This window comes from Pyxicephalus adspersus, chromosome 6, assembly GCF_032062135.1.
Source record: "Pyxicephalus adspersus chromosome 6, UCB_Pads_2.0, whole genome shotgun sequence".
Lineage (NCBI taxonomy): Eukaryota > Metazoa > Chordata > Amphibia > Anura > Pyxicephalidae > Pyxicephalus > Pyxicephalus adspersus.
The window spans coordinates 68,697,240-68,724,460 of record NC_092863.1 but is presented as its reverse complement, the minus strand read 5'-3'; the positions used below and the strand labels follow the sequence as shown (position 1 = coordinate 68,724,460).

General features: G+C 36.5%; 2 protein-coding genes across 3 annotated transcripts in view; one reads left to right on the top strand and one right to left on the bottom strand.

Moving 5' to 3' along the window:
- Nucleotides 1–4,788, top strand: part of MACIR (macrophage immunometabolism regulator) — a 13,637-nt gene extending 8,849 nt beyond the window's left edge. Inside the window, 1 exon segment of the mRNA XM_072416122.1 lies at nucleotides 1,776–4,788. Coding sequence (XP_072272223.1) covers nucleotides 1,776–2,422 — 647 coding nt within the window. The 3' untranslated portion in view covers nucleotides 2,423–4,788.
- Nucleotides 4,789–11,233: 6,445 nt separating this feature from the next.
- LOC140334039 (pleckstrin homology domain-containing family A member 5-like) lies at nucleotides 11,234–26,697 on the bottom strand. Of its 2 annotated transcripts, XM_072416113.1 has the most exons (8): nucleotides 26,554–26,697; nucleotides 23,681–23,794; nucleotides 18,883–19,061; nucleotides 16,151–16,308; nucleotides 15,238–15,280; nucleotides 14,513–14,699; nucleotides 13,805–13,940; nucleotides 11,234–12,523 (listed from the first exon to the last, which is right to left on the bottom strand). In XM_072416113.1, exons 1-8 carry the CDS (start codon nucleotides 26,672–26,674, stop codon nucleotides 12,424–12,426), a joined length of 1,038 nt encoding a protein of 345 aa, XP_072272214.1. In that variant the 5' UTR covers nucleotides 26,675–26,697; the 3' UTR covers nucleotides 11,234–12,423. The 2 variants fall into 2 exon arrangements, with proteins under 2 accessions (XP_072272214.1, XP_072272215.1); XM_072416114.1 differs by lacking the exon at nucleotides 23,681–23,794 and having other exon boundaries at nucleotides 26,554–26,689.
- Between the last annotated feature and the right edge of the window lie 524 nt (nucleotides 26,698–27,221).

Below are 27,221 nucleotides of genomic sequence, written 5' to 3'. Positions count from 1 at the left end.
TTTTTAAAAAAAATGCGCTGAATGTTTAATTATCAATTCCTAATATACACAACAGGCCTGATTTATCAAAGCTCTCCAAGACTGGAAAAAATAGACTATCATGTGGAGTGTTCAAGACATTTTTTTTTAAACTGGGTGGGAAGAAATTGTAATCGAGTGGCAGCCCCTATATTGTCACCCATCTCTTCAGTAACTATGGGTGGTGCGCCCAGCTGAAAGGGGCTGGTGAGAACACTGAGATCCAAACTGCTCATCGCTCAAGGAACACCTAGCAATCTCTAGAGGAACTTTAGGGTTCCACAGAGAAACACTTCGCTGGACCATGTGCCGTTAAAATCCTTTAATGCACAGAAGTGTATGTGGGAAAAATACTTCTGTTTTAAAGACAAATGTTCTACACACCAAACACTGAGTAGCTCCAGAATTTTTTTTTTTTTCTGTTTATGCACTTTGTAGGTTGAAAAATCATTTAATTATGTTTTATGTATATTTTTTTATTATCCATAAGTAATACCATAGCATTAGTATTTTTTTATACTTTAGAAACGTGTGTTAATCAGTATTGAAACTAAATAAGGACATTTCCAATTATTTCCACTTGGAAGGAAAAGTGTAGGATGGTGCTAGCATGTGTGTAAATATGTTTTCAGGATCTTGTGTTGCCATCGCACAAACTTAGCATGTTGCAGCCATGGAAACAGCACCCACGTTTACCACCTCCACATTATTCTGCTACAAAAGTGCTTTCTGAAGCAGATATGTTGTGGCATAATTGTCCCTTCTGGTAATGGCCAGTTATTTTCTTAGGTCACTTAACTACCTAGATATCTTTTATACTGAATTGAAATAATAATAAGAACGATTAAAAAAAATGATACTTTACTAAAACCTTTCTGAAAGAATCACACTACAATATTTTATGAGATCTAAACCATCGTTTTTAATGCAAAATGTTATTTTTTGTGTGCTTTTTGGAGCAGTGTTGTATCTCAAAGTTATTATGCACCAGGCATTGTATTGGGGGATTTGAGGAGGCAGCAAGATAGCAGTACAACAAGTCTGGGTAAGTCTTTGCAGAATTTGATTTATAATGAAACAAAACAAATCTTTCCCATATCTGGTAATACAGTTACCTGGTTACCTTGACAAAACCTTACTTCATTAGGAAGATGAGGGACTTTTTCTTGCAAATTATATTTGGATATAACATAAAATAATTGTGTGAGATGGCTAAGGTTAAACAAACAGGAGTCGGTTTACAAAAGATTTGGTTAAATTGAATGAGAATTACGCAAGATGTATATTAAGTAAGTCCTTAAATGATTAAATAGTGAAAAAGTATAATCATAAACAACCAACAATTTCTGCAATCATCTGTATAACTGACATGCAAACAATATAATATTTATTTATAATAATAGCAAATGTACTGATCAGGGGAGTACTCTGTTTTCCCCTTTTTCAGTATTTATGTTTATCACCTAATTCACTGTGTACTGTGGATTAGGAATGCCATGGTTCAAACAAATTTTGTTCACCAGCCGTAGATATTTTTCATTACTATTTCCCTGTACATTTATTTGTATTGATAACATTTTTAAAATTAGATTTGTTAAAATAAAAAAGAGATATTACATTGCTCAAAATTTCACATTTCTGTGGATTGGCCACTTGACCTTTCTTTATATCTTCTGTATCTCCTGTAAAAACAAGCTGTGTATGGCCAGATTATAAAATAACTTTTTGTTTTTGACTTTATGATTTTACCTTATTAGGAACCCAAGGATCCTCCACAATGGATGTTGATGTTAAAGGAGAGAACAGGACTAGCATTTCTTCTATACCCTTGTCTAGTACAGTAGAGCGGAATTCTCCATTAAAAGTAGAATCTGAAAAACCTCGTTGTTCTAGCACGCCCTGTTCCCCAATTCGCAGAACTGTGTCGGGTTATCAGATACTTCATATGGATTCCAATTAGCTGGTTGGTTTTACAACAGGAGAGGAGCTTCTAAAACTAGCTCACAAATGTACAACCACAGAAGAAAATTCTGGGGAAACCGTACCAACATTTCGTGCAAAGCAGCATGACTCTGGACTGTCTCGTTCCTCTCGGATATACAAAGCTAAAGGTCGACACTATCAGCCATATGAAATTCCTTCTATCAACGGTAGAAGGCGAAGACGAATGCCAAGTTCGGGCGATAAGTGCAATAAAGTTATTCCATATGAATCTTACAAGGCGGCCCATGGCCCTTTGCCACTTTGTCTTCTTAAGGGTAAGAGAATGCATTCAAAGTCATTGGACTACCTCAATTTAGATAAGATGAACATCAAGGAGTCAGCGGATACGGAAGTTTTGCAGTACCAACTTCAGCATCTAACACTTCGAGGTGACCGTGTCTTTGCAAGGAATAATACATGAATAAGATGTCTACCTTGTTTGGCACCTGTCTTTTTGCACATAGGAAAACCACTTTGAGAAACAACATCTGTGCCACATTTTAAGGCTTGGTTTGCAAAAGTGGCACCTGGGAATGACTTTTTAATTCCAATCTCTTAATCCTAAATTGAAGAAGATACACCAATTGGTTAAATAGGCTGGTTCATGGTCATCTGATTTCTAACTTGAAGGAACAAGACTTTCATACTGAAGTTACTATGGATTATATTGAGATAATTCGTAATTAATTTGTGAATGATTTACATTTCTAAGTAACTTTACCACTTATAGCTACAAATGACTTTTCTTTACAATTCTTTTAGATGAAATGTTGTGTTTGATGAATTTTAGAGTAATCAATTGCTGACTCTGGTTTGTAAGTAAGTTAAGATTTAGATACTAAAGTTTTAAGTATTTGTTTATGTTGCTCATTTTCAGAATGTCTTCAAATGTATATATTAGTTTTAATATATAGCTGGATCAATATATAGTCAATACTTGATATTTGCTCTCTGGTATCAAATATGAATCTGATGGCTATTTGCTTTCGGCAGAATTCCATTGTACGCCCAGAGGCAATTTACATGTTTACTTTAGTTTTTATTATTTTTTAAATTAAATGACAACCGAAAATTGAGGAAGTTAAGCAATATTTATGTTTTATTTAGATTGCCAGTGCTTGAGCATACTAGCAAAATGATAAATGCTGTATAACATAGGTCTCCAGAAGCTTGTATGTCAGAAAGTGCCAGAATGGAGCGAGTTTATTTAAATCAAACACAGTACACTCCAATAGGGAATTCATCTTCTGTACTTTTATTGCTGTAATCACTCCTCCCTCTCAGCTAGGGCATTTCATGGAGCAATGTACAAAGTGTAGTAATCTGGTGACCAGAAAAAAGCAAAAGTTGTTCAGTAAAGACTGCTGAAATCTGATGGGCTGTGATAGATAATAGCATGCCTATAAGTTAGTGAGGCTGCCAGTAAGTGAGGTTTATTGTACTTTTAAAAAGGGTTTTGGTTGCAAGTTGAAATCTGTATTAAAGTGCATGTAAATCAAAGTTTTATTATTCAGTATGCTTGGCATCAGGTCTCACTGTATACGGCTTGACCTTTCTAAAATGAAGAACCCCCTTGAAAAACCTTCAGGTCTTAGGGAACTCCCATTATAGTTACTATATCCACAACTCACAATATATTAGTGGGGTGATCAGTGGGAAGAATGCCTCCTACTGATAGCCATGAATGTCACCCTTACAGACAGCCAATTAAACTGACCTGAATTGACAGGTGTCAATTAAACTGACCTGAATGCCACAAATTGCTCAAGGAACTCCTAGCAACCTCTGGAGGATCCCTGGTCGAGAAACCCTGGTATAAATTTCCTAAGCAAAATGAACTGGAGATCCAACCCGAAGCAACACTTTCTTTTAAAGATTTTAAGTTGCCATTCAGGCTTTTTCGGGTAGACCTGACGGACTGGCTGAAGAAATGAAAATAGCAGGTTGATTGCACTGCTGCTAATTGCAAAACCGCATCTTAGCGTTGTCAGTACGCAACAGAAAGTGTTGTTATTGGCAGGATCTTCAGGTATATCACCTTGTAAGAAAACTGTATACAATGAGTAGTGATTCCAAACATACTAAAGAGTATATATTTAGGGTTTATATACACTTAAAGCTGTTATTTATTTAGTCCAAGGTTTGAAAATATTACAAGGATTTGTTATGGGCAATGATAAATTTGATCGCATGTTTCTAACAGGTTTTTAGGTACAGGTCACTTATATTGTGATAGAGATGTAGAAGGTTGGACTGAGCATACTGCAATGTTAATACAATTTTATTCTCTATAACTGCTTAATTTGTTATGACAGTGTGTAGAGCTAAGATTAGATGAGATTCACAGTCATCTGTGGCAGCCAATAACATTTCACCTTTCGTTGGTTTAGAACAATAAAAATGTTAGCTTATTGGGTGTTGGGGGTTATAGCAAAGAGTACAATAATATTTGCTTTATTAAAAAACAGTCTTCATCTATCCATACAAGCTTGTGCTTCTATACTTTGTATCAGGAAAATGTCTGAATGTTTAGGTCTATGATAATTAGCCTAAAAATGTGGAGATTACAATGGGGGATACAATGAAACAAAGCTGCTGCAGGTATAGTAACAGTTCAGACGTCGCACTTCAGCGTCAGGTTGGTTGCTCCACTTTGTACGACACTTCTGTACAATTTGCTATTCAATGACTGAGAGCTGTCTTTTAAGATCTATCTGCAAATTATTGAGGTGATCCAAATGGAAATGTTGAACAGGCACTGATTAATAAACTACCAATTATTACAAGTATTAGGCTATGTCCCATTTTTTATATAGCTTTGCATTCTGAAGTCATTGAAAAAGTAAGGTTTTCTATGAATTGGGCAGTTGTAGCCATGGATTTAAAGTAAACCTATACTGAAAATAACCTTCCTTGCTGTACTACTAGAGGGTTATTGATCTGGAATAAGCATGCAGCAAGTGTACTCTGAATTCTCAACCTACATACGTGTTCCATCTCATGGGAATGTGATCACATGGCAGTGTTCTCCCCAGCCCCTTTTAGCTGGATGCACCACCCGGCACTTTTCAGTAACCACCCGGCTGTTTTTGGGTGGTTACTGAAGAGTTGGGTCACAATACAGGGACTGCCACCCACCTACAATTTCTTCCCACCCACTGCATAATCATGCGTTACTACACATTAATGTATGGTAGAACATATTACCATAACACAAAAGGAGTGAAGCCTTTCTTGTTTAAAAAAATATAATTGTGTGTGAGTAGACCTTAAAGACAACTAAAGTAATCTCTGGTGGCATGATGATGGCTATGCCAAGTGGTGTTGACTTATGAACTATACAGGCACCAGCAAATGGTAGGTCACTCATCTACAGCTCAAGCAATCTCTGGAAGAACCCTGGATGAGAATGGCTACTATATAAGTTTTGTCTGATTGAAATGTCACATGCCTCCAGGCGTTCTTTCTCGAGTAGAAGTGCCTATATACCAACATGGCATTCTTTTTGGACAGAGAAGGTGATAAACGGGCTGGGCACCATTGTTGGATGTGCCATAGCTGGAGGAACCGTTTCTACACAAAGTATTTATTACCGGGCACATTGTGATACCTGTTTTTAGACAGCAATTGTTCTAGGAGAAGGGTAAAACAGGTTCACTTATAAAAAAAAATCCCTTTCTAACATTTCCTATATTACTCACACATCAAAAGTCTTTGTCTGATCTACTGAGCATGAATATCACAGCTGCCAAGTGTTAGCCAGAGCTGATGTTATGTGAAATGGCAGGTTAAAAGCTAGTCATTGCTTAATGTTTTATGACACAATACCCTTATCCAAGATCTCTCCGATCTGAGCAATGTGCACTGAATGGCTGATGTGCTATCATGTCATAAATACTGCTGCCTGGCATATCACAGAGGCACAACATAACACTGTGTTAGATGATATTGTTCAGATGTTTTATGAAATGAGATATAATTTGTTTTATTAGAACAAAAATAAATACACAACGCTGTTGTATTCTTTATAGAATTTATTTATAACTGGTGGAGAAAATGAATGCTCAGTCGATGCTGACCTTTGCTTCTGAAAACCCCTAGTTGGCCGTCATGTTGATTCATTTTCTCAAGTTAAGAAAATATGTGAAAAAGTGGATGGGGATTTATTGAAGCATTCACAGTATCCCCTCCAAAAAATGTTTTATTCGTTCAGAAATTCATAATGACACCTAACTCTCTGCCAGCACAATAAAAACAAAAAATAGGACATTGTTGTCTATAACAGTGGTCGCCAACCTGTCGGACCTTACAGGCCATTAAATCTATGGAATCCAGACCGTGCATGTGCGGGGATGCCGTAAGAAACTTCCCCCCAGTGTGATGTCATGATGCCAGAACCCACCCAATCTCCCATTGCCGGCTCAGACCTGAGTGCTAAACATCCTGGGGGGACAGTGGTGTAGAGCTGTGGGGGGTTGTGTCCTGCCCTACTGTACTCCCAGAATGTTTAGCAAGCAGGTCTGAGCATGTGATTGGGGAGATTGCAGACCACCGGTTGGCGACCGCTGATCTATGACAACAGAAAAAGGTTATCCCACTCTTTATAAGTACAATTACCAGGGTACATGGAGGGAGTCTGTACTGGGAATGTTTGCCGGAGTCACATTACTAAGATGTAAGTTATCATGCAACCATTGCATCTCTTTCTGCAACCGGTAGAATGATAGACTGCATTTCTTTATAGATAACATTTTGCATTCTACATTTATACAATTACAATAAATTACCATGATAAGAACAAAGGTAAAGCCTATATAAAAGGGAGCACCTTCATGAATTATAGTCAAAAGCACAGATCTAACGGTTATAATCCAGTATATTTATAGAATGTGCTGTAAACTTTCCTTAAACCAGTTAAGCATGTCAGTTTACCAATAGTATTTGCAGGTAGAACTAGCAATAAAGTAATAGTCCACTAAAACAATAAATTATAACTAGGAAGAGGAATTATTTGTTGGTTTACCATATATTTAGTACATTTTAAACCCATAAAACAATTGCAATTCAGTTCTTAGGCTTTTGATATTGCACATACTGCTGTCACGCTTTATATCACATTGACACTGCTTTCCATAGCCTCCTTCTAGCAGCTTCCAGTGCTAACCTGTCCTGAATACAGCATGCTTATTGAAACAATTTTCCCCCCGTCTTCCTACACCATCATGGCCACTTTGTTGTGCAAAGTAGTACAGCCTTGGTGCTTCCAGTTTGGTTTCTATACATTTGATCTGGCTAGCCGGAATTGTGCAGGTATGGGTGGCTGTGATGGGGTTACATTCAATCCTGTAAGTCAATACTGGATGTATTCTACAGATGTGCAGTACTTTTGGTAACATTTTTCTAACCAACGGGAGGATAAAACAGAAAACACAGTTGGAATAATGGTGAGGTCAGCAGCATTACTTTATTTTACAATATTAAGTTTTAATTTCAATTTAAACAAAATGACATTATTATTGAAAGCAGTAAGGCCTTGTTCCTACTATGGCTGCGTGCTGTGTTTTTCAGAACGCATTGCAATGCAATTGAATAAGCAGAACAACACAGCACATAGAAATGTAGTCCAGGCTCGCATTTGAAAACCCAGCACTGTGCACTGCTGCATGTTAGTAAAGTACATTTGATGTGTCATTAGGAATGAATGGCAACCCAGCTCTCCAACATGTGCATTGTCACACATTGCATCAATGCATACTATTTCATAGGAAACCACATTCTTTACGACAATGGTCTAATGGGAACCAATCCTAAGTGAAGTGTTTGTTTTTATTAGGTCTTTTTACATTATGTTTAATATTAAAATATGAACTCAGGGCTGTGTAATGTCAAATACCAACTTTAAAATACACTGACATCCTGACAGACACAGAGCTATTGGAGAATAGGAATGTAAACACAATCAACTCATTTATTTGGAATCTCTTAAAAATGGAATAACTGATGTACATGTTATATATGCTAGATGTAGGAACAATCATCACTGATATTAAAAGGATGCTGCAAGAAACTAATTTACAAAAAAAAACAACTTTCAATATAACTGCATGGAGCACGTTGTGTGTCCTAATGTGTAGGACTATGACTGGCTTCATGTGGCCAGAATGTGTTGGCAGTTTCTGGATGACAAAGGCATTGCTATTACTGGCCCTTATTTCCCTAAAACCTTAATCCAATAGACCCCCTGGGACAAATTATGGATTTGGTGCATCCAGCTCACTGATCCAGGTCTGACAGGAGATCCTCCAGGGCACAATCCTCCATTTCATGAGAATGATGCCACTCATTAGGCCTGATTTATTAGTATTCTCCAAGACTGGAGAAGACAGACTTTCATGTTAGTCCCCATATAAGTCTATTTTCTTCAGTCTTGGAGAACTTTATTATATCAGGCCCATCGCATGAAGTCCATACAGTCACATTGGAGCCATACACCTGGCGCCACATTATAGGTTGTTTGGATGAAATTCACACAATTAGTTTGATCATTCTGTGATTTAGTTTTTTTTTATAGTTATTAGTTAGTTATATATATAGTATATATATATATATATATATATATATATAAAGAGAGGGAGAGAAATATGACAAAATAAGAGAAGTAAAAAGAACTACATCATGAAAAGTAAAGTAAATGGTTAAGTCTCTGGTATCTACTTAAATACCAGCTCAGTGTATAACTGGGATTATTTCTAGAAATGTCTCCTTGAAGTGAGACCTTGCAGCAAGAGACTGCCTAATTAATAACATTATGTATGGTGTTGAAGACTGCAAAGGAATGAGTATGCAGAAATTAGAATAAAATGACTGCTGCCTTGGTAAAATGCCATGCAATTTCTCAAATGTGGATGACACTGAGGCCAAGCTTTTTAAACGATGGGTTTTCATTTCATCAGGAAGGAGCTGGAAAGTAGGTCACAATGTGCAGAATTTTTTTCTTCACCGGCTGTTCTGATGGCTGCACTGCACTCTGTCACTGTCCTTGAAATAGGCATACGGCATGATTGTTTTTACGGGGAATAAATAACTTTCTATTGTAAAGTTCACCTCTGTGAAAAGATAATGTGATTAAGAACATAAGGAAAGTGATAACTTATTTTATACATTTCTAAAAATGCTCCTCTGTCCTGATATTAGGCTCTGTAATCAATACTATCCTGAGTGATATCATGGTGTCCTTTTCCCATGAAGAATTGCCATTCCTAACTCCAGAACAAAACAGCAAATCAGAACCAAAGTTTTCTGGAGTCCAACAAGTACAACATAGATTCCTATAGGTTACTGGTTCTGCACTTAGGGATAAAATAAGAAACTGTTTGCTTAATAAAGCCATGTTAAGTGTTTTAACATTCCAAGTCAACACAATATAATGACCCTCCTGTAATGGAGACTTGGTGGAAGGTCATATGATAGAGTAGGACTATGTTGTATGTCATTAGATTCTGCCTAACCTAGTGGATAAGATCTCAATAATTAATATTTAGCAATATGTGATAATTTACCTTTCAGTGATTGCCGCACTTTAATTTAAAAAAATCTTGATACGTTGATTACCTTTCAATGCAAATAGTGTAACTTCAAAAATTGTAACCCCTTTTACACCACAGCTCAGAATGGATTGGGTGGAGTAATAAGAAACATTTTAATGGTATGAAAGAGCAGAGTGATAGATTTTCAGTATGGTGTGGCTCGACAAGATATAGGCAGGGGTATCTGTAAGTGTTTTTTCTCTGTGTTAAGGAAATATTCGCTCTGTAAAACAGGCCTCCATCGTGTGACAATAAATCCCAGTACTGGACAGAAAAACAAACCTGTTGCCAATGATAAAGGCTCTCATATGTGTCCTTCATGGTAATTTAGATCTATAATTGCAGAGGAAGCTTTGAAATCATTTTTAAATCTTTGGGAACTTCCACTCCAATCAGTTTAATAGACATCAGTGGAAAGAATGATCTCTACAATTTGAGTCAGTGAAAAGAATGGTGTTCTTTATAGAGGTGGTTAAGATGCCCCACTTAAAATCAATAAAATGCTAGATGGTATAGATCCGTTAGCTCTGCCAAGTTGGTCCCCAGGTTATGCTGGCACCATAAGATGGGAGGACACAACAACCACAGTTCAAGGAGCCCATACTATGGGGGAACCCCATGGTTCTACTGAATTCTGGTTGAGAATGGTCAATTTAGATGTTTGACCTAATCTGATCTGATATTGAATTGATCTGGCTTTTTTTGTGCTGCTTAGGGAAAAAATCAGTGCTGTCTTTACGATTACAGATAAATTAGTAAATGTGCTTCTTAGTCAGTGAGTGATTTACTCCGGAAGAGCTTTCAGCTGGCTGCAAAATTGCTGCTTGCAATCACTGCTTTTATTCTAATGTAGTTGTAAAAGTTATTGTCACAGCAGGAATTTGTAAAAAGAAAATCCTGAACTGTAGCCAGATACATGAGTATTCCAATCTGTACGCACAAAGTTCCATAAAATGGACTTCAATCAGGCGGTAGCTTCTACATCTTACAATAAAATTGCATTTATGATTTACACAATAAAAGAATGATGAGAAGCTCCAAGAGTAAATGGAAAGTGTCAACATATGTACCAAGAGGAATCTTGTGTTTGAAAGATGTAAAATTACTAATAAACTCTCTCTCTCTATATGTGTGTGTGTGTGTGTGTGTGTATTCCATAGTTGAAAGATAAAAGTGCAAAGATCGGTGTATGTCTTCTTCATGAAAGAAGAATGGTGAACCTGAAATCAGCCAGTGTAACCAAGGATAGTCATGGGATCTCACCAGGGGAGCAGTACTTATATACCACCCTCCTCTAACTGGATGACTGTACATTTCTTATTCTAGACTGTCATAGAGAAAGACATTAAGGGTGTAATTACAGCACTAATAGAATTTGCTGTGGGCATCAGCATGAATACAATAGCTATTTAAGCACGTACTACCCGGTAACTGCTATTTGACTCATCTCCGTCATCTGCTGTGATCTGGAAGGTAAAACTGGCCACACATGTTACAATCTGTTTATATATATACACCCCTCTAACTCCTTAGTCTATAGTTTTGGTAAATCATCACACTACTGAAATGCACACCAAACAAACATAATGTATTGTTTTTATATATTTATTAGTTTTATATATATATTTTCATGTAGACTAATATTATAACATAATCACAATGTAGCAATGAACAGGAAAACTGACAACATTTGGGTGAAAAAAAAATGCTTACCAGTTATGAAATCTTGAATCCTATACATATGTATATAAATACAAAAAATGATATGTAGCCAGTGTGAAAGTGGTAGGAGCAGACACAGACAAAGCATGGCTCTCACTAACTCGCAGTTCCCATAAAGCAAGGCATGTGTTGGCAACAAAAAAGTGTCTGGTCTATCCCATCATCTAAAATATAAAATAGCAGCTTTCCCATTTCTAGAAACTGGGATGAAAATTTTAATTTAAGATTTGCCATTAGGAACTATAGACGTTTTTGTTTAAAACTGAACCCCGGACACAGACATTAATTGAAATCTAAAAATATAAACAGCAACTCTTGTTTATAAAGAAGTGAATCTGACATTCATTGAAACATTCTCTGGTGGAGAATCTTCCAGGTCCATGAATTTCATTGGCGGTAACCAGGGAATGTTTCAGTGAATTTCTCATTTACTGCTTTATAAATAGACCTCTTTGTGTGAGCTAAAAGCCTTTGCAAACTTAATTTTGACCTTGTAGAAGTAGTAGTGACATCATTACTGTGTTGCAGAAATCAGAGTTGTGGCAGGGGCCCAAAAGGCGCCCACTATTGGTTGCCTGCAGTGGGTACAAGACTAGTCACCCTATACAAGGTGAGAAAGCAGCAATGGCTGGTGAATATTACAGAAAGCTCCTGTACAATACAAAGATTCACACTACATACACACATACAAAATAGGAAGAAATACATAAAGCAAACCAACATTCAAGTATTCCTACATTTGCCCCTGCATTTAGGCAATACTTGCTTATCCCGAAATTCAGCTTTAAACTTGAGTTGAGTATGCATTTTTAACTAGTTTAAATAAAAAAGTCCTATTTTTATATTTATCTAAAGGTCACTTTACAGAGATGTTTGGAGACATATATAAACTTTGGTGTATGGTGCATAGCAGATTTCCTTCCCTAGTCTTGAATTCCTCAGTTTCCTCTTGTGGACACACATGGTCGTACCATCGATGACTGATGACTTACAGAATGTCTCACCCCCGCTGGAATGATCAAGCTTGTTGGTATCAGGATGTTGTTCTGGGATGATGTTTCACAACCTATGGAAATTCTTTAAATCAGTTCCCATAAATGGCAGCATAAATTGATCACATCCTGGTCTCCTCTAGAGGCCGACTCATAAAATCTTGGATAGCTTGGTGAAGGGGTAACCATTTGTTTATTGATGTCTTCAGAGCTGTGATCCATCTGTTGAAATGAACATTCAAAAGGTAATATGTTTATATTCTTCTGACTAGGTTGATAATGGAGATGAAATATATAAATTCTCTAATATTGGAGTTGACTGCACTATGAATGAAACAAGTTCTGGGTAAGATCTTTGATTGTTAAGTAATTCTTTGTGGGCACACAATAGAAGATAATTAGAATGTAACAGCAATATACAGAATCTGATGAGGGAATCTCTTTCATATTAAAAGGGAAGATAACTAAGATAAGGTGTACAATCTGGTTTAACTGATGGACACCAATGAATAAATGAATGAAATAAATTAGGGAGAAGTACACTGATTAGAAATTATGTTATAGTACATTGGAACTCGGGATCAAAGAGGAGGAATTTTAATATGATACCACACTTATTAAAATTAAATGCATAGAATTCATTAATGAAGACAATGTTGAAGTATGAGAAAAATTAGGGAAAAAGTAGGGATGTGGATGTGGAGTCTTGAAAGCTGTCATATATTGAGGGGACTCCTTTAAAGGGATAATATTGTTTGATGTGAGTAAACTTTGTTTGATGTAAGTACATTTTTCTTGAAATGTATACTATGTTATCATGGGTAAATATATTGAATAAATATATGAAGATATCTATGTAATGTATGTAATTTGTAGTTTCTTAATTGAGTATAAGACTATTGTTAGTCTTTGTTTTAAATGGTTTTAATTGTATCTTAATGAAAAATAAACACTTGTGATTTTATTATAATAATTGAATTGGTATTTATAAATTAAGTGGTTAATATAAAGTGCCTAAAAAGTCCCAAGTTATACCTGGGGGTGGGGGTACATGTTTGGTGATATAATCACTCACCTCCAGAAGAATAAATATTTTCCTATGAGTCAAAATATAAGTGTTAAGTAAAATGTAGCTGTTGGTTTCATAAAACATAAAAAAATCTGACAACTTGCGGTCAATATAAGAAAAAGCTGTTAGAGATCTCAAATGCAATGCACGCTGCTTTCCACTGCCTTAGTCTCCAGTGCATGGGTTATGTATCACCTGCCTTGCACAAAATAACAAGCAAAATATATTTTTATATTTTGTACATTTTGTATTTTCTTATTAAATATGTTTTTACTTAGTATAGTTACTTGGTTTAATTTGGCTAAAAAAGTAGGTTTGTCTTGGCTCAGCTGTGCTATACAGGTTTTGTGGGGATAAAATCTGCTCAACTCTACACAATGGAAAAACAACTCTTTTGGGTCAAGTTCTTTGAGTTAAAAAGTGTTGAAAATTACCGCTTGTTCTCAGCTGCATTTCCTGCACTCAGATAGAAAGTTTTAAACTCTTCAGATGGAGGTCTAAGCTCAATTATGCAACGTTTTGAGTTGTGTGTCTGTTCATAAACAGTGTACCCTTGTAGGTAGATGCCACCTAAAATAACAAAATGCCAACATGAGTTCAGATATACAACTATGGTGCTTTTACATTGTCATAATCCAGCACTGGCTTAGATATACAAGCAAACAGAATTCACAGAAAAATGTTTCATCAGCTCACTGTAAGCCTTGGCATTACTCCTTTACTTTATTATTATCACCAAATATGATGGGGTCAATCAGTCTATAGACATGTGTGACCAAAGGGTCTTATCCAGCTTTGGGAGTATTAGAATCATAAACTTCAGATGGACCTGTCCATTAAATAAAAATGAATTATAAACAAATCTTCCTTGATTGAGTTATTTACACCTCTGCCCAGCACACACAGTTTCCTACTTCTTCAAAAAAGAATAATGTGAGTGATTCTTCCATGAACAGTGATAAACAGACCTCTTGGACTATTCTTCTGTTTAATAATGACTTTCCATGATTCTCATGATTATCATGATGACTTAACTTCATAGCCTGGTACACTTTTAAATTGGTGGATAGACTTAGAAATCATTTTTTTCTATTCCTAAATGTTGAAGCACTAATGGAAAAAAGCATTCATTAAATACTTACCAAGAGCACTGTTAGAACGAATACTAGCATAGAAGTACAAGCAGCCATCTTTCAATATGCAGTAATGCTGGACCCAGACATCTTTGTTTCTGTCCAGCTGGTTGAGGAGTCCCAAGCACTCTGGGTTCTTTATAGCCAATGGTGGGAGGCTGATATTGTGCATGGTCACATCCACCCACACATGGTTCTGGAAATATAAAATATGCCAATTTTTATTTGTTGAATGAAATATTTTCTGCTGTCCTTAACGATTCTATGGCAAAGTTTCAAAATGTTTGTGAGCCCTATGTTCAACACTACATGCCTTCAAATACAAAACATGCTCCTCTGATTATTTGATGGATCATGGGGGTTCAACCCTGCAACTCTTTTTGTTACTAAAGTCTGTATCGGTATTATTTGCCTGAGTCTCTTCTCACCATTGTCCTGCTGAGTCTCTCCTTTATTCCTCTTTCCCTTCTCCCTTCTGGTCCCCATAGGTTTTTATTGTTTCTTTTTCCCCTTTTTCTTTGTGTTTTTTGCGAATAGAAACTCTGTATATATATTGCTATTCTATATAGCTGTACATGTTTTATTAGAGTCTCTAACACTGCCCCACTGTATCCAAACTAGAATATTACCTACATGATTTACAAAAATAACAAAATGCATTGTTAGAGGACTCTGTTCAGTAACAACCAAGTAAATAAATTAGAATGACTTTAAAACTATCACAAACTAATTACCTGATTCAGAGGATGAATCGCTTTATCCATTGCCTCCAGCCACCTAAAACACAAGATAAATAGCAGAACCATTTAATGAGAACAGATAAACATTCCAAAATATATATGCACATACATCATACCACATTTTAGTGTTTAATTTAAAACCATTTAAAGGAGGGCACATTTTATTTTGTGTAATTATTATGTCCCATGTTTAAAGAAATTATAAATAATGCTAAATACATAGGAGCTGCACAGTATTGAAGAATAATAAATATTCAGCAAGCTGTTGTGGAGCAGGGATTATTAATGCTATAGGAACACTAAGGGGCTGTTCACAACAGGCTGGTGTGCTGTATGTTACATGTACATTAAATAGATAGACAGATACAGACAGTGACACAGAAGGATGAGAGGACCCTGCCCCAATGAGCGTACAATCTAGGAGGTGGGGGAATGCATTGACATGTGTGTTGCAGCCTATTGATTGTTATGAACTGCCTTTAAATATGAACACTATATTGTGGTGTGAATGGGTCCCAAGCTTAAATGCTAAAAGATTAGTAGTCATGTGCATACATATACATAATTTTTTAACACTTTCTTTTAAATGTATTCATTTAGTGATTTTCAGTATAACAATAATGGCAATATAAAAATGTTGAAATCTAGATATAAACAATATGCTAATCTTGGGCAGACCAGGTGGTAAGAAGATGGATTGACCTGCATCTGAAACCTGCATTTAAATAAGGGTGAAGAAAAAAATTTGATTATAGAACTTTTATAAACTGCAATTACTCTTTAAATCAAGTTGCATGTCCTACAATGTACCACTTTAACCACAAATGTCAATATTGAGTGAAAAATATCGAAATCAGTTATAGTTTTCTTGTCTTTTATTGTGCTGCTCACCAAGTCAACACCATACCTTTTCATCTCCTGGTTAGATGTGGCACAGAAGTAGAATATACGGTTTCCAGACTGTGGTACACATCTGAATACAAATGGTTTCCCCAGTGTGGTATCCACACCGATTTCAGAGCCTTCAAGTTTAGTCACCTCAAGTGGCCGACATTTTCCTTCATCCTGCAAACAGAAGTCACATAAAAATTAAGCTATTTTCTAGTCTAAATTGATTTATTTCTGTGTGCATTTAACATGACACAAAGAAACTTTGATAGATAGATAGATAGATAGATAGATAGATAGATAGATAGATAGATAGATAGATAGATAGATAGATGATCTGGATCATCTGACCAGCAATCCATGAGTAGTATAACTGGTAATGTGGAGGCCTTGGTATTATCTAAGGTATTATCTTGGCTGTATCTACAGGTATGTTACTAGTGGGCTGCATAAATTCCATGTGAAAAGAACCTGCACTACTTTTATAATGAATAATGGCCTGGAAGGGGTTTGCAGGGTCCCCCCATGTTTGGGTGGGTTTCCTCCCACATTGCAATAACATGCAGTTAGATTAATTTGCTTCCGCCTAGATTGACTTTAGACAGTATATTAGATAAATAACTATGGTAGATTGTAAGCTCCTTTGAGGGACTGTTAGTGACATGACTAAGGACTCTGTAAAGTGTTGCATAATATGTCAGCGCTATATAAATAGTGTGTAATAATAATAATAATAATAATATAGATGTCTAAGTACTGCACAGTAAATGACACCCAAGTAGTGATTCTACAAAAAAACAATGGTTTCATAACATAATGCACTGGTGGCCTGGATATGTTGTTCTATGCTTACAGAAACTTCTGACTCTTCATAAACAGAGGTTATCAGTACGATCTTTTTTGCATGAGTCAGCTGGCTTACGGAAAACAATGTTCTCTCTATGTGCCTGAAATGTCATCAGCTGCATGTATACCAAAAACGTTTTATTCGTCTGGAACATGGAAGTAAAGGGTCAGAACCACTATTGGGTTTTTATTTCTGTCTGGGAAATGCACCTTTTCCATTTGCCTCGGTGACCACTGTTTGCATGAAATAAACTGTGAGGAGTTTCTTGTCCATTTTCCCCTACTCTGTCTATCACTTCAAAATTATTTTCAGCATACATAGACTTAAAGGATTCAGTTTTTGTACATTACTACTTGCAAACCCTGTATAGCTGTATTCAACCTCTAAATAAGGGACAGTTCAAAGGGACATTGAGCATGTGCATATTTCAGGATGTCTTTAGCATTTCCTATATACTCATTATATTTATCATCTCTTTAAATCGTGATATGTTGCTGTTATACTACAAATCTGTATTCATATATACATCTAAACTACTAAAATGAATTTGTTTTTGTTTTGCATCACCTAGTTTATTTAACCATGTGCCTCTGTAGCTCTCCTGCCAGAGATAAGGCCTTGTTTCAGTAATGGTAGTTTCATGATAACACAGGCATGCAGCTTGTACACAACCAAAGCTTTAAACATAAGCCTATTGCTTCACTAAGCTGTTTACATAAAATGATTAGGCTTATGTCCCGGATCATGGAAACAAGAGCATGACTAGATAATTTACATTTTACAAGGAAAAGAAAAAAACAGAATTGGCAAGTGCATGCTGTGTTTATATTTGCCATTTAAGTAACTTATTTAAAACCTGAATGTGGATATGTTTTTTCTGTAACAGGTTCACTAATGCTGGCCACGGGAGTAGATTATATTTCTGTTTCTTGTTTCTCTTTGCTCCCAGCACCAAACAGAGCAGAAAGGGAAAAGGAAGGTGGCTATGTGCTGCTGCAGGGGGCTATTATTATTATTATTAATAATAATAATAATAATAATAATAATATCAATAATAAACAGGATTTATATAGTGCATATTACACAGCACTGTACATTAAATAGGGGTTGCAAATGACAGATACAGTGACACAGGATGAGGAGAGGGCCCTGCTTACAATGTAGGAGGTGGGGGAAGTAACACACAATGGGAGGGGAGATATGGAATGGTGGGAAGTAGTGAGGGTAATAGGAGACAGAAGAAAAATGGACTTGAAAGATGTAAATAGATGGCAAAACCCATGTCCATTTTACTTGACACAGAGCAAAGCCAAGCAAACACCTCTTTGAATGCTTATATGTGTTAAAGTGAAACTGCAGAAAAAAGATTGTAAATCTGAGTGATTACTTGGGTGCAGCTCTATTACTGCTGGAAGAATAATGTTTCGTAGGCAATGGTTACAGCTTTATTACTTTTGTATGCAGACAGTGTAGGTTAATGATAAAACATGTAGGCTGCCATCACTGGTGGTCAAAGCCAGGCCCCAAAGGGAATGCAAATGGATTATTATTCTAATGTTTTGGCTTTTAACTGCAAATGTAGGCTGATTATTTAGCAAAGTGAAATACAGTGTGTGCTGAACCTGTTTTGGTCAATAAAGAGTTACAAGATGTTACAGAAGATCTCAGTCTCAGATGTTTAGCAAAAGATTTCGTCTGCAAGTCATGCAAAACGCCCCCCCCCCCCCCCCTTTAAGCCTTTGTCCTGCACAGGACGTAGCAGGGAAGCCTCGTTCGTATTTAGGAGTCATCCGTATGTCGGATGTCCTTAACTCGGAGACTACCTGTACTAACACTACTACAATTAACAAAACAATATTTACACATCAGCGGTATTATCACAAATTTGCACGTTTGCTAGTTACCTTTTTATGCTTGTAATAGTGAAGAGTTCCATCATGTTTGAGGACAAACCATCTTTTCCTCCATCCTTTCAATAATCCTGAATGTGTTCGCTTATGGAGATAACCGCGACATGTTGGCCGTGGGGTATTGGGGAAGCGGCTGATGTCTGATCCAACAACCAAAGTCAAAACATCTGGACCTAAAGTATAATTAGGAATAGTTTTACACCAATATTTACCTGTTCTTAACTACAATGGTATCTACGTTGTTTATTAATACTCGCTGTACAGTAATGGAATATTATATCTGTTGATAACAAGCATGGATTTTCTGACATACAAATGTGTTAAATGGGTAGCAGATTCTTCTTTGTTCTTACTGTCTACTAAGGATTTTCTTACTATACCTTCCGCAACATTTAAATATTAAAATACAGAGAATATAGTTTTAATAAAAATATAATAAAACTAAGGATTCAGTTAAAATGAAAGGGTGGAAAACTGGGCTGCTGTAATTTGACCCACTGTCACCCAAGGACATGGACAAATAGCAAGATCTTCAAGAACATTTCCTGATGCTTTGAGAACTCAAATGTTAGCTGAAGTATGGTCTCACACAACTCAACAAAAAGCAGGCTGTTGTGCACATTCAGTAAAAGGACAGCATTCGCACCATCCCACGTTGTATTCAACCTTCAGACCCAGCTTTAGGTATTTGCCAACTGTCTAAAAAAGTTACTTAATAAATTATATTATTTATGCTATAAAAATACATGAAATAAAGAAAAAGTGGTGACCTAATTATTATATTGTAATATATCTATTTTCAATAAAAATATCTAGCTGAGTAACTGTCATTTCCCAGTCAATAAATTCAAAGCCATCTATTGCAAATTTATGATAAGCAGGTAAACATTTCCAGAGAGTGATTGTAAAGCAGAACATTAAAAAAATGTGGAAATGCGAGCTGAAAGTTCCCATCCTAACAGTTATTACTTCATGATTATATTTTAAAGAAATCGATTGTATATGAAGATTTATTAAAAACATTTTTCAAATTCGATTTTTTTGCCCAAACATATGACATATGTCAGGAGTGATGCAGCAAAGACTAGGGGAGCATTATTTCCAGATTTTCTATTATTCTTCCTACTGCCTACTACTGCTCATTGCTGCCAAATCACATCAATATGGAAGCATTGGGTAATGATCTCTACACTTAGTTTACAGTGACACAAAGAGACATAAATATTTTATGACTTCACTTCTTTGTCCACATTTAAAATGTAGAAATTTTAAACAGTGGCATACATTGCAACCAACAGAATATTCACATCACTAGGCTGCAAGGTTCCTTAATGCAGGAATACACTAACATTTGTTGTTGAAATATGCATGGTATGCAGATGACCATTTAATGTTATGTTTAGAGGCTTCAGCAGACACTTTCTTTCTTTAATCTAACTTTAAAAGTATATAAGCTTGTTGGAGGTAGTGTTGGAATCAATGCTGCCTACTGAATAACTAGGCAATCACAAACGTGCAGTTTATGACGGCATCTAAATACACCAATCAGGACAGAGAACACGGTTTATTGATTAGATCATGCAGACACATCTAATGGCCATCCCAATTCTCAGGAACTGTGCATAGAGAGGAAATTTTACTTTAGCACTACAGGTAGTCCCCTGGTTTCCTATGAAATAGGGACTGTAAGTTTGTTCTTAAGTTGAATTTGTATGTAAATTGGAACAGGTAAAAAATGCAATTAGGACAGATGTTTGTCTCAAGATATTATTTTATTTTTACCTTTCCTAAATATATATATCGCTTATATATTTTTACTTGTGTATGCACATTAAATGCCTAAACATTTTCAAATACAGTACAGCCTTAAACAATGTTGGTAGAACTTGATGGAGTTGATGAAGAGGGTGAAGATGAGATCTTCTGCACAGCACTGTACAGTACACATTATCCCAGCAGGAAGGCACCACTCGTCAGGACGTCTGGTGTACTGTATTGACGAGAGACAACTTCCTGCTGGCGATTCACCACCTGCCCACCACACAGTCACCACCACACAGCCTTGCAGTGAAACGCCCACCTCTGGCCCATCCAGCCTCCGTCTCTTTAGGAGCAGTAGCTGAGGGTCGGGGGCATGGTGGGCAGGTACATGAAGCCTCCATCCTGCACACGAGCAAGCAGGGAGGCCCCGTTTGTATCTAGGAGTCGTCCGTATGTCAGATGTCCTTAACTCGGGGACTACCTGTACTTACTGCAAAACTCCAAACTGGAATTTGATTTGATCCTATTTGGGCCATCTACATGCATTTAGCATGTATTCAGTAGATCAGTGGGAGGGCCTGTCTGAACCCCTTTTAAGAAGAGCAAGAACCCATGTAAAAATGACTTTCCTTACATCCTTTTATACAAAGGTCTTGGGAATGGTAATGTATATAAAGTTCGCTCTACACTCACTTGTGTAAAGTAAAAAAAATCTAAAATTCCAAAACTGGGGCTTCCACAGTTGGAAAAGTTAGGCGTCATTACCTAAGTAAAAAAAATATTCTGTTCTGAATAAATGTTACCCACATCATTATTTCTCTAGCAACTTCTCATTAAGAATTGACCAGTGTCTAATTAGGTGTTGGCCTTTATAGCATTATGTTATGTATTCCATTATTATATCAAAATTCCCCTCCTCCAAGTGTGAACAACGACTGTAAAACAATACCTTTGTGTGGTACAAAAACCAATGTTGAAGTATAGATTGCAGTATACCAATCACAAGTATTAAAAAACTAAACTGTAGTAAACTGAAACCTGACTGGTTGGTATAGGTTATGGCACATGATTGCTGCTCTTTGAACTGTCGTAAAAAGTAAGTTAAACATGACCAATACATTTTACTTTGTACTGTTATGGTTAGATTGTTATTATCTGTGTTATTATATGTTTCATCTTCCATGTCAGTAAAAGATTAACAGGACGCAAATTTTTATTTACAATTGAATAAATTAAATCAAAGCACAGTTGAGCCTTTTTAGAAAAGAGGGTATCTTTATCCTATTGTCTCATTTCCATCACCAACCCAATAATGAAAGGGTTTCTTACTCATCTTGTGACAGTGAAAGGAGTAAATCATTATTTTATGCCCCTAGGACACTTGTGCATCCAGAAGCACTGGTTTGCAGCACAGATAAAGCATACTACTATAAAGCTATTTCCTCCAAACTAGATTTAGCTATTTTAGGCTTTTTGGCTTTCATCAGTGCATTTTATGGGGACGGTGGGAGGAGGGGAGGGGGAAGATTCTCTTTAAAATCTACCTTACTATAACCTGTAATATCTAACATTGTTTAAATCAAAAGAGTTAAGTTAAATTTGAAATGATTAAATCCATGAAAAAGCAGAAAATGGTTATCTGCGAAACGTGTTGGGCATAAGAAACTAAGAAACAATTTATATCTGAGGGACGTATACCTATGTAAATAAAGTTGGTCTCTTTTGCTGGTAAAATCCTAGCTTTTCTTTTTGCTCCTCCTATTTTGAAATGACTACCATCTATTTCTTGTATTTTGGGATGTGACTAGGCTTATTCATTATCCTTTTTTTGCTGGAGCATATATATATATATATATATATATATAAATATTTTTTTTTCTATTTAATTAAATTTAAATTGTCAAATCTTTTATGATTGTTTCTAGCGACACTAAAATATACGCTAAAATAAGCACTTTACGCACAAAACTGTTCATTTTTATTTTAAAGAGGAGATATGGAAGAGGCCTTACAGTAGTTGGTCCTGATCAGTTGTTTCATGATCTGCCATAGTGCATCAGTAAAGGATGCTGTTAGACCTGTACAAATTTCAGATATTTGCCCAAGTGGTTATGATCATTCATCTTGGGTGACAATAATCTAACATGTCTGTCAAAGACTCTACAGCCTTATATCTTCAAAGAAGTTCCTGTGGCCCCTAGTTCAGGCTCCTAAAGGAACTATCAAAAGACACCTTTGTAAGGGTCATGGCTGAGGGCAGTACAGGAATAAACTATGATGAAGAACTCACTAATGGAACAGAAGCCTGTGTACAATTTAACCCAATTACATTGCCCAAGTTTTAATTGGCCTGGACAATATAAATATTAAAATAGTGTTTTCTTCTCAGGGGCATACAGCATTGAATGCAGTAAGATTTCCAACCTTGTTATATTCTAGTATGATATGCTGTTTTATAGCCTTGTTTATATGAAAAGGAACAGGGTATTTTTTAATTAAGCAGTTAGGTCAATACAGTCATACATAATGGCACTCTTCTATTTTATGTCTTTGTTGCCATTTTGTATTCATTATAGTCTAGCAATTATTGTGCTGACCATCCAATGTCATTTTAAAAACGAATATACTTTTTTATTTGAATCTTGTAAAAACTGCCACCGGTATCAACAAATGTTTTACAGAATTCATAAATAAGTGTTAATTTTCTTTTCACCATGCATTTTTCTGCCTTTTATTTTTGCTTCATCTAAATCTTTTTTTTTTTACTTTTTTTTTGCAATTTAAAATTCAACATTGAGCAAGGCAGCCTCCGCTAATTAGGCAAAAACACGGCAATGTATTTTTGCTGTATGCAACTATACTAATTATCTAATGCATACATTTGTAGGGATGCCATATTCTGGTATTTATAGACTAAGCTAAATCAGATTAGAGGAATATAGGATGCACTCTAGGTAGGTTTGAAAGCTGACACTTGGAGGAGAGGAGTTTGGATTGTGAGAAAAAAGACCAAGAAACTCACAGGTCTTACCATGATTAATGTGGAAAGTAAAGAACTGATGTATGTTTCCTATTTTTGGACCATACATGGGGGAAACTCTTTTTGTAAGCACAGCCAGCACAGTTCTGTAGCTGCAGCTTTTCTCTGATGAAAAAAATGAATGCGTTAATAACATTGCTAGCCTAAATTTCTTATCCTATTACTCCTGTGCTGTAGATTAAAATTTTAGGTATGGATAAGTGAAATCACAATTTATATCGATTTACTCCTAATTCTTCATTGTAGTAAAATAAACAAATGTGCCTATGATTGTTTCTAGTGGTTTCTAGTGGTTTGTGGTGTGCTGTACATTAAATCACAGTCACACAACTAGCATTAAATGATATGTCCCCATTCACCTCTAGTGCTAAATGGCTGAGAAAAGGCAAACCCTAATGATGCTTGAGCCGTCATCAGGGTTTATCTTCCCTCAGCCAATCACGGAGCAATCACGGAGCTCTGCTAACCTGACAGCTCTGCTTTATTGATTGCTCTCGCAGCCCTAGTGGCGCTGTGGTATGTGTTCCTGGATGCAGAATTCATGCCACAGACCTGCTAGGGCTGCAGAAGCAATCAAGAAAGTAAAGCTGTCGGCAGCCCGTTATCTGAATTTTCCAGTTATCTGAGATCCAGATAACTGGGGTTCTACTGAATATAGTTTGACTACTTCAGTCAAATGATATAAGTCAATGCTCTAGCACAGTGTTTCTCAACCTTTTTAACATGAAGGGGGGCCTTGATAACTTTCAGGTCTTTATGGAACCCCTGCTTTAAAAACTTTATCCACAAATTATAGTACATTAGTGTAGTGGTCAGTAGGAAGAATGGGTCTTAAATTGGTGGCCATTGGGACGGCTGTCACCCTTACAGATAGTCAAATAGATCATTGGTGTTAGTGAAACTGACTTGAGAGTCACAAACTGCTCATTGCTCAAGGAACGCCCAGCAACCTCTAGAGGAACCCTAGGGTTCCACAGAACGGTTGAGAAACACTGATCTAGCATCTTACATGTAAAAGCCCTCTCCTTTCCTCTCCTTCCCTGTTTGAGGCTAATTACTGCCTTTGCTGACCCAACATTTCCACCCCTCTCCTTCCTGCATAAAATCCTATGTAGCAGCCTGTGGAGGCATGAAAGACAATATTAAAGAGAGGATTATGGAGTACTGACATCACAATCAAAACGGCAATGTCCAACAGCAGTATTACATCTTTTAAGTGTCTATACAAGGTATGCTTTTACAGGTAAATAATATACATAAAATACAGACTCACATAGCCCTATGGAAATTTTTGATGAAATGAATGATCTGGTAAACATACATAGGTTCAGATGAAGTTTAGCTTCAAAGCAACTGTGGCAGTGTTTGGGGCAAAACATGCCTATCAGGAGCAGACATAGGAAGGTGCAAAGTGTGTCAATACACAAAGGCCCCTGACCTTTGCAGCCAACAGGGGATCCAAGTCAGTTCTGTACAGGGTCCCACTCTTGGCTGCGCCTCCCATGCCTATGGCTAACAAATATGTGAGCCTCTCAGCAGCCAAAGAGATTCTAAGGCACCAAAATGCACAAATTGGGCCAGCTCCTGTCTAAAAACTCTGGTTATAGGAACATGAGTGTGGGGCAAGGTTGTTTTGTGAGAAACAAAAGTGATAAGACAATCACAAATCATTGTGGTCAGATGAGTCCCTATTTAATGTACAGCGCTGCGTAATATGTTGGCGCTATATAAATCCTGTTTATTAATAATAATAATGAGCAGAGAGGGAGTAGGCATCATGGTAAGGTAATGGTGAAGATTACACCATCCTCAGAAGTTTTACTGGAAGTTCCTGCTCTAAAGCTACGTACACAGGTCCAGCGGTTTTTGCCCGACAATCGTCTCAGGACCGATATCGGGCGAGAATCTGGCGTGTGTATAGCGCCAGGCGTCCATCGTCCGAACGACCACCCTGGCAGATCCACGGACAATGGACGACTAACGATCCTAATGTGAGGGAAGGGGGAGAGCACGCAGCAGGGTGCTGCTCCGTCGTTCTCCCCCTCCCCTCTCCATAGAGCAGAACTGTGCTGTATGTACAGCACTCATTCATGCATTGTGCATTCGTAGTCTTTGGGAAGGATCCTGAAAGATCCTTTCCAACAACTAATATTGCAGGTGTGTATGCGGCTTAAGGTTAGTGAGGGTCATTGGCCATCAGTGTGAGATCCCTGGAAAAGTACAAGCTAGTAGGAACCGAAAAAAGAAGGTCTTTGAATCCACAGGAGAAACAGGGATTGCTCTAAATCAGATACCATGGGAAATAAAAGGTGGAGAGGTTGTGTTTAACAGAGTTTTGAAGCAGTAAACCAGGGGAAGCTCCCCAGGCATGTGTTGAGATAGGAGTGCTTGTGTGACCGTCAGTAGGAGTAGGTTTTAGAAATTTATTCCAGGGTAGCCCAGTGTATAGAAGTTTGTCCTGCAGCAGTCTTTAAGTCTCACACAAAAAGGCAAACTAGTTTTTACTGTATCTGGCAAAGATATTCCCCCACTAGATTTTGGGTGCGCAAAGTTTTATTCTTCAAGTCAAGGGAAGATTTGTTATCTCAGATAGGAGACTGGAATCTGGAAATGGGAGGGTATAGAAACTTCAAGAAGATAGTTATTTTGATGATGTTGCAGCAAACAAACCTGTCAATGGTTAGTGTGCCTTTTTAATTTGACTCTCTAAAGAAGAAGAGGGAGGTTCAGGTTGAAAATATCTTTGGGGTTCCTAGGTATTAAAGTCCTCAAGTATTGAAAAGCAGTATTGGCTAAAATACAGAAATTGCACACAGTGTATTACTCAATTTATTTCCTGTATTAGTTAAAATTCTAGTTATTACCTTGTCTTGCTAAGCATGCAGCTTCAGAATGTGGAATACTGGTGACATCAGTTCCATTAACAGCCATTACTATGTCGCCCACCTGAAGTCCTGCTTCTTCAGCTGCTCCATCTGTTAACATCACACATAAGTTGTTTAGTTGTAACGGTTTGACCAGTAAAAAATTACATGTTTATTTATTAACTCAAATATTTTTTCAGTTTTTAAAATAATTATTAATTTCAAAATAAAATAATTTTGTTTCCATAAATAAAGCTGGGATATGTTCATTTGCAAATCATTAGGGTTGATTAAATAAAGAAATTTAGGCTGTTCACTAAGCAAAGTAGATCATAACCTTTTATTTAAATTTTATTATCTTTTGCATGTCATTGAGTATTCTTTGCAAAGTAAATTGTGAATTTTGAAAATTAAAATTTTTTTATGTGCCCCCTGGGCGGTTCATTTCTGTCCGGTTTTATAAGTCTAAAACGGTACATTGTTTTTCATGGAAATTTATTTTACAGTATAATATAATAATATGAGCATAATACAGTTTGAAACACAAAATCATGTCAAAATAATAATAAAAAAACTATACTCAGAATTATGAAAGTTTTCATTTCAAAAAAGAAATTAGAGACTTACAAACAACATGTTAGAATGTATTTTTAATTTTAAAATTATTT

Coding starts and splice junctions, on each gene's coding strand:
- LOC140334039 (XM_072416113.1), bottom strand. CDS start 26,674: ATGTTAACAGATGGAGCAGCTGAAGAAGCAGGACTTCAGGTGGGCGAC. Junction 23,795..26,553: donor TGCATGCTTAGCAAGACAAG/GTAATAACTAGA, acceptor TTTTTTCATCAG/AGAAAAGCTGCAGCTACAGA. Junction 13,941..14,512: donor TCGTTCTAACAGTGCTCTTG/GTAAGTATTTAA, acceptor TTGTTATTTTAG/GTGGCATCTACCTACAAGGG.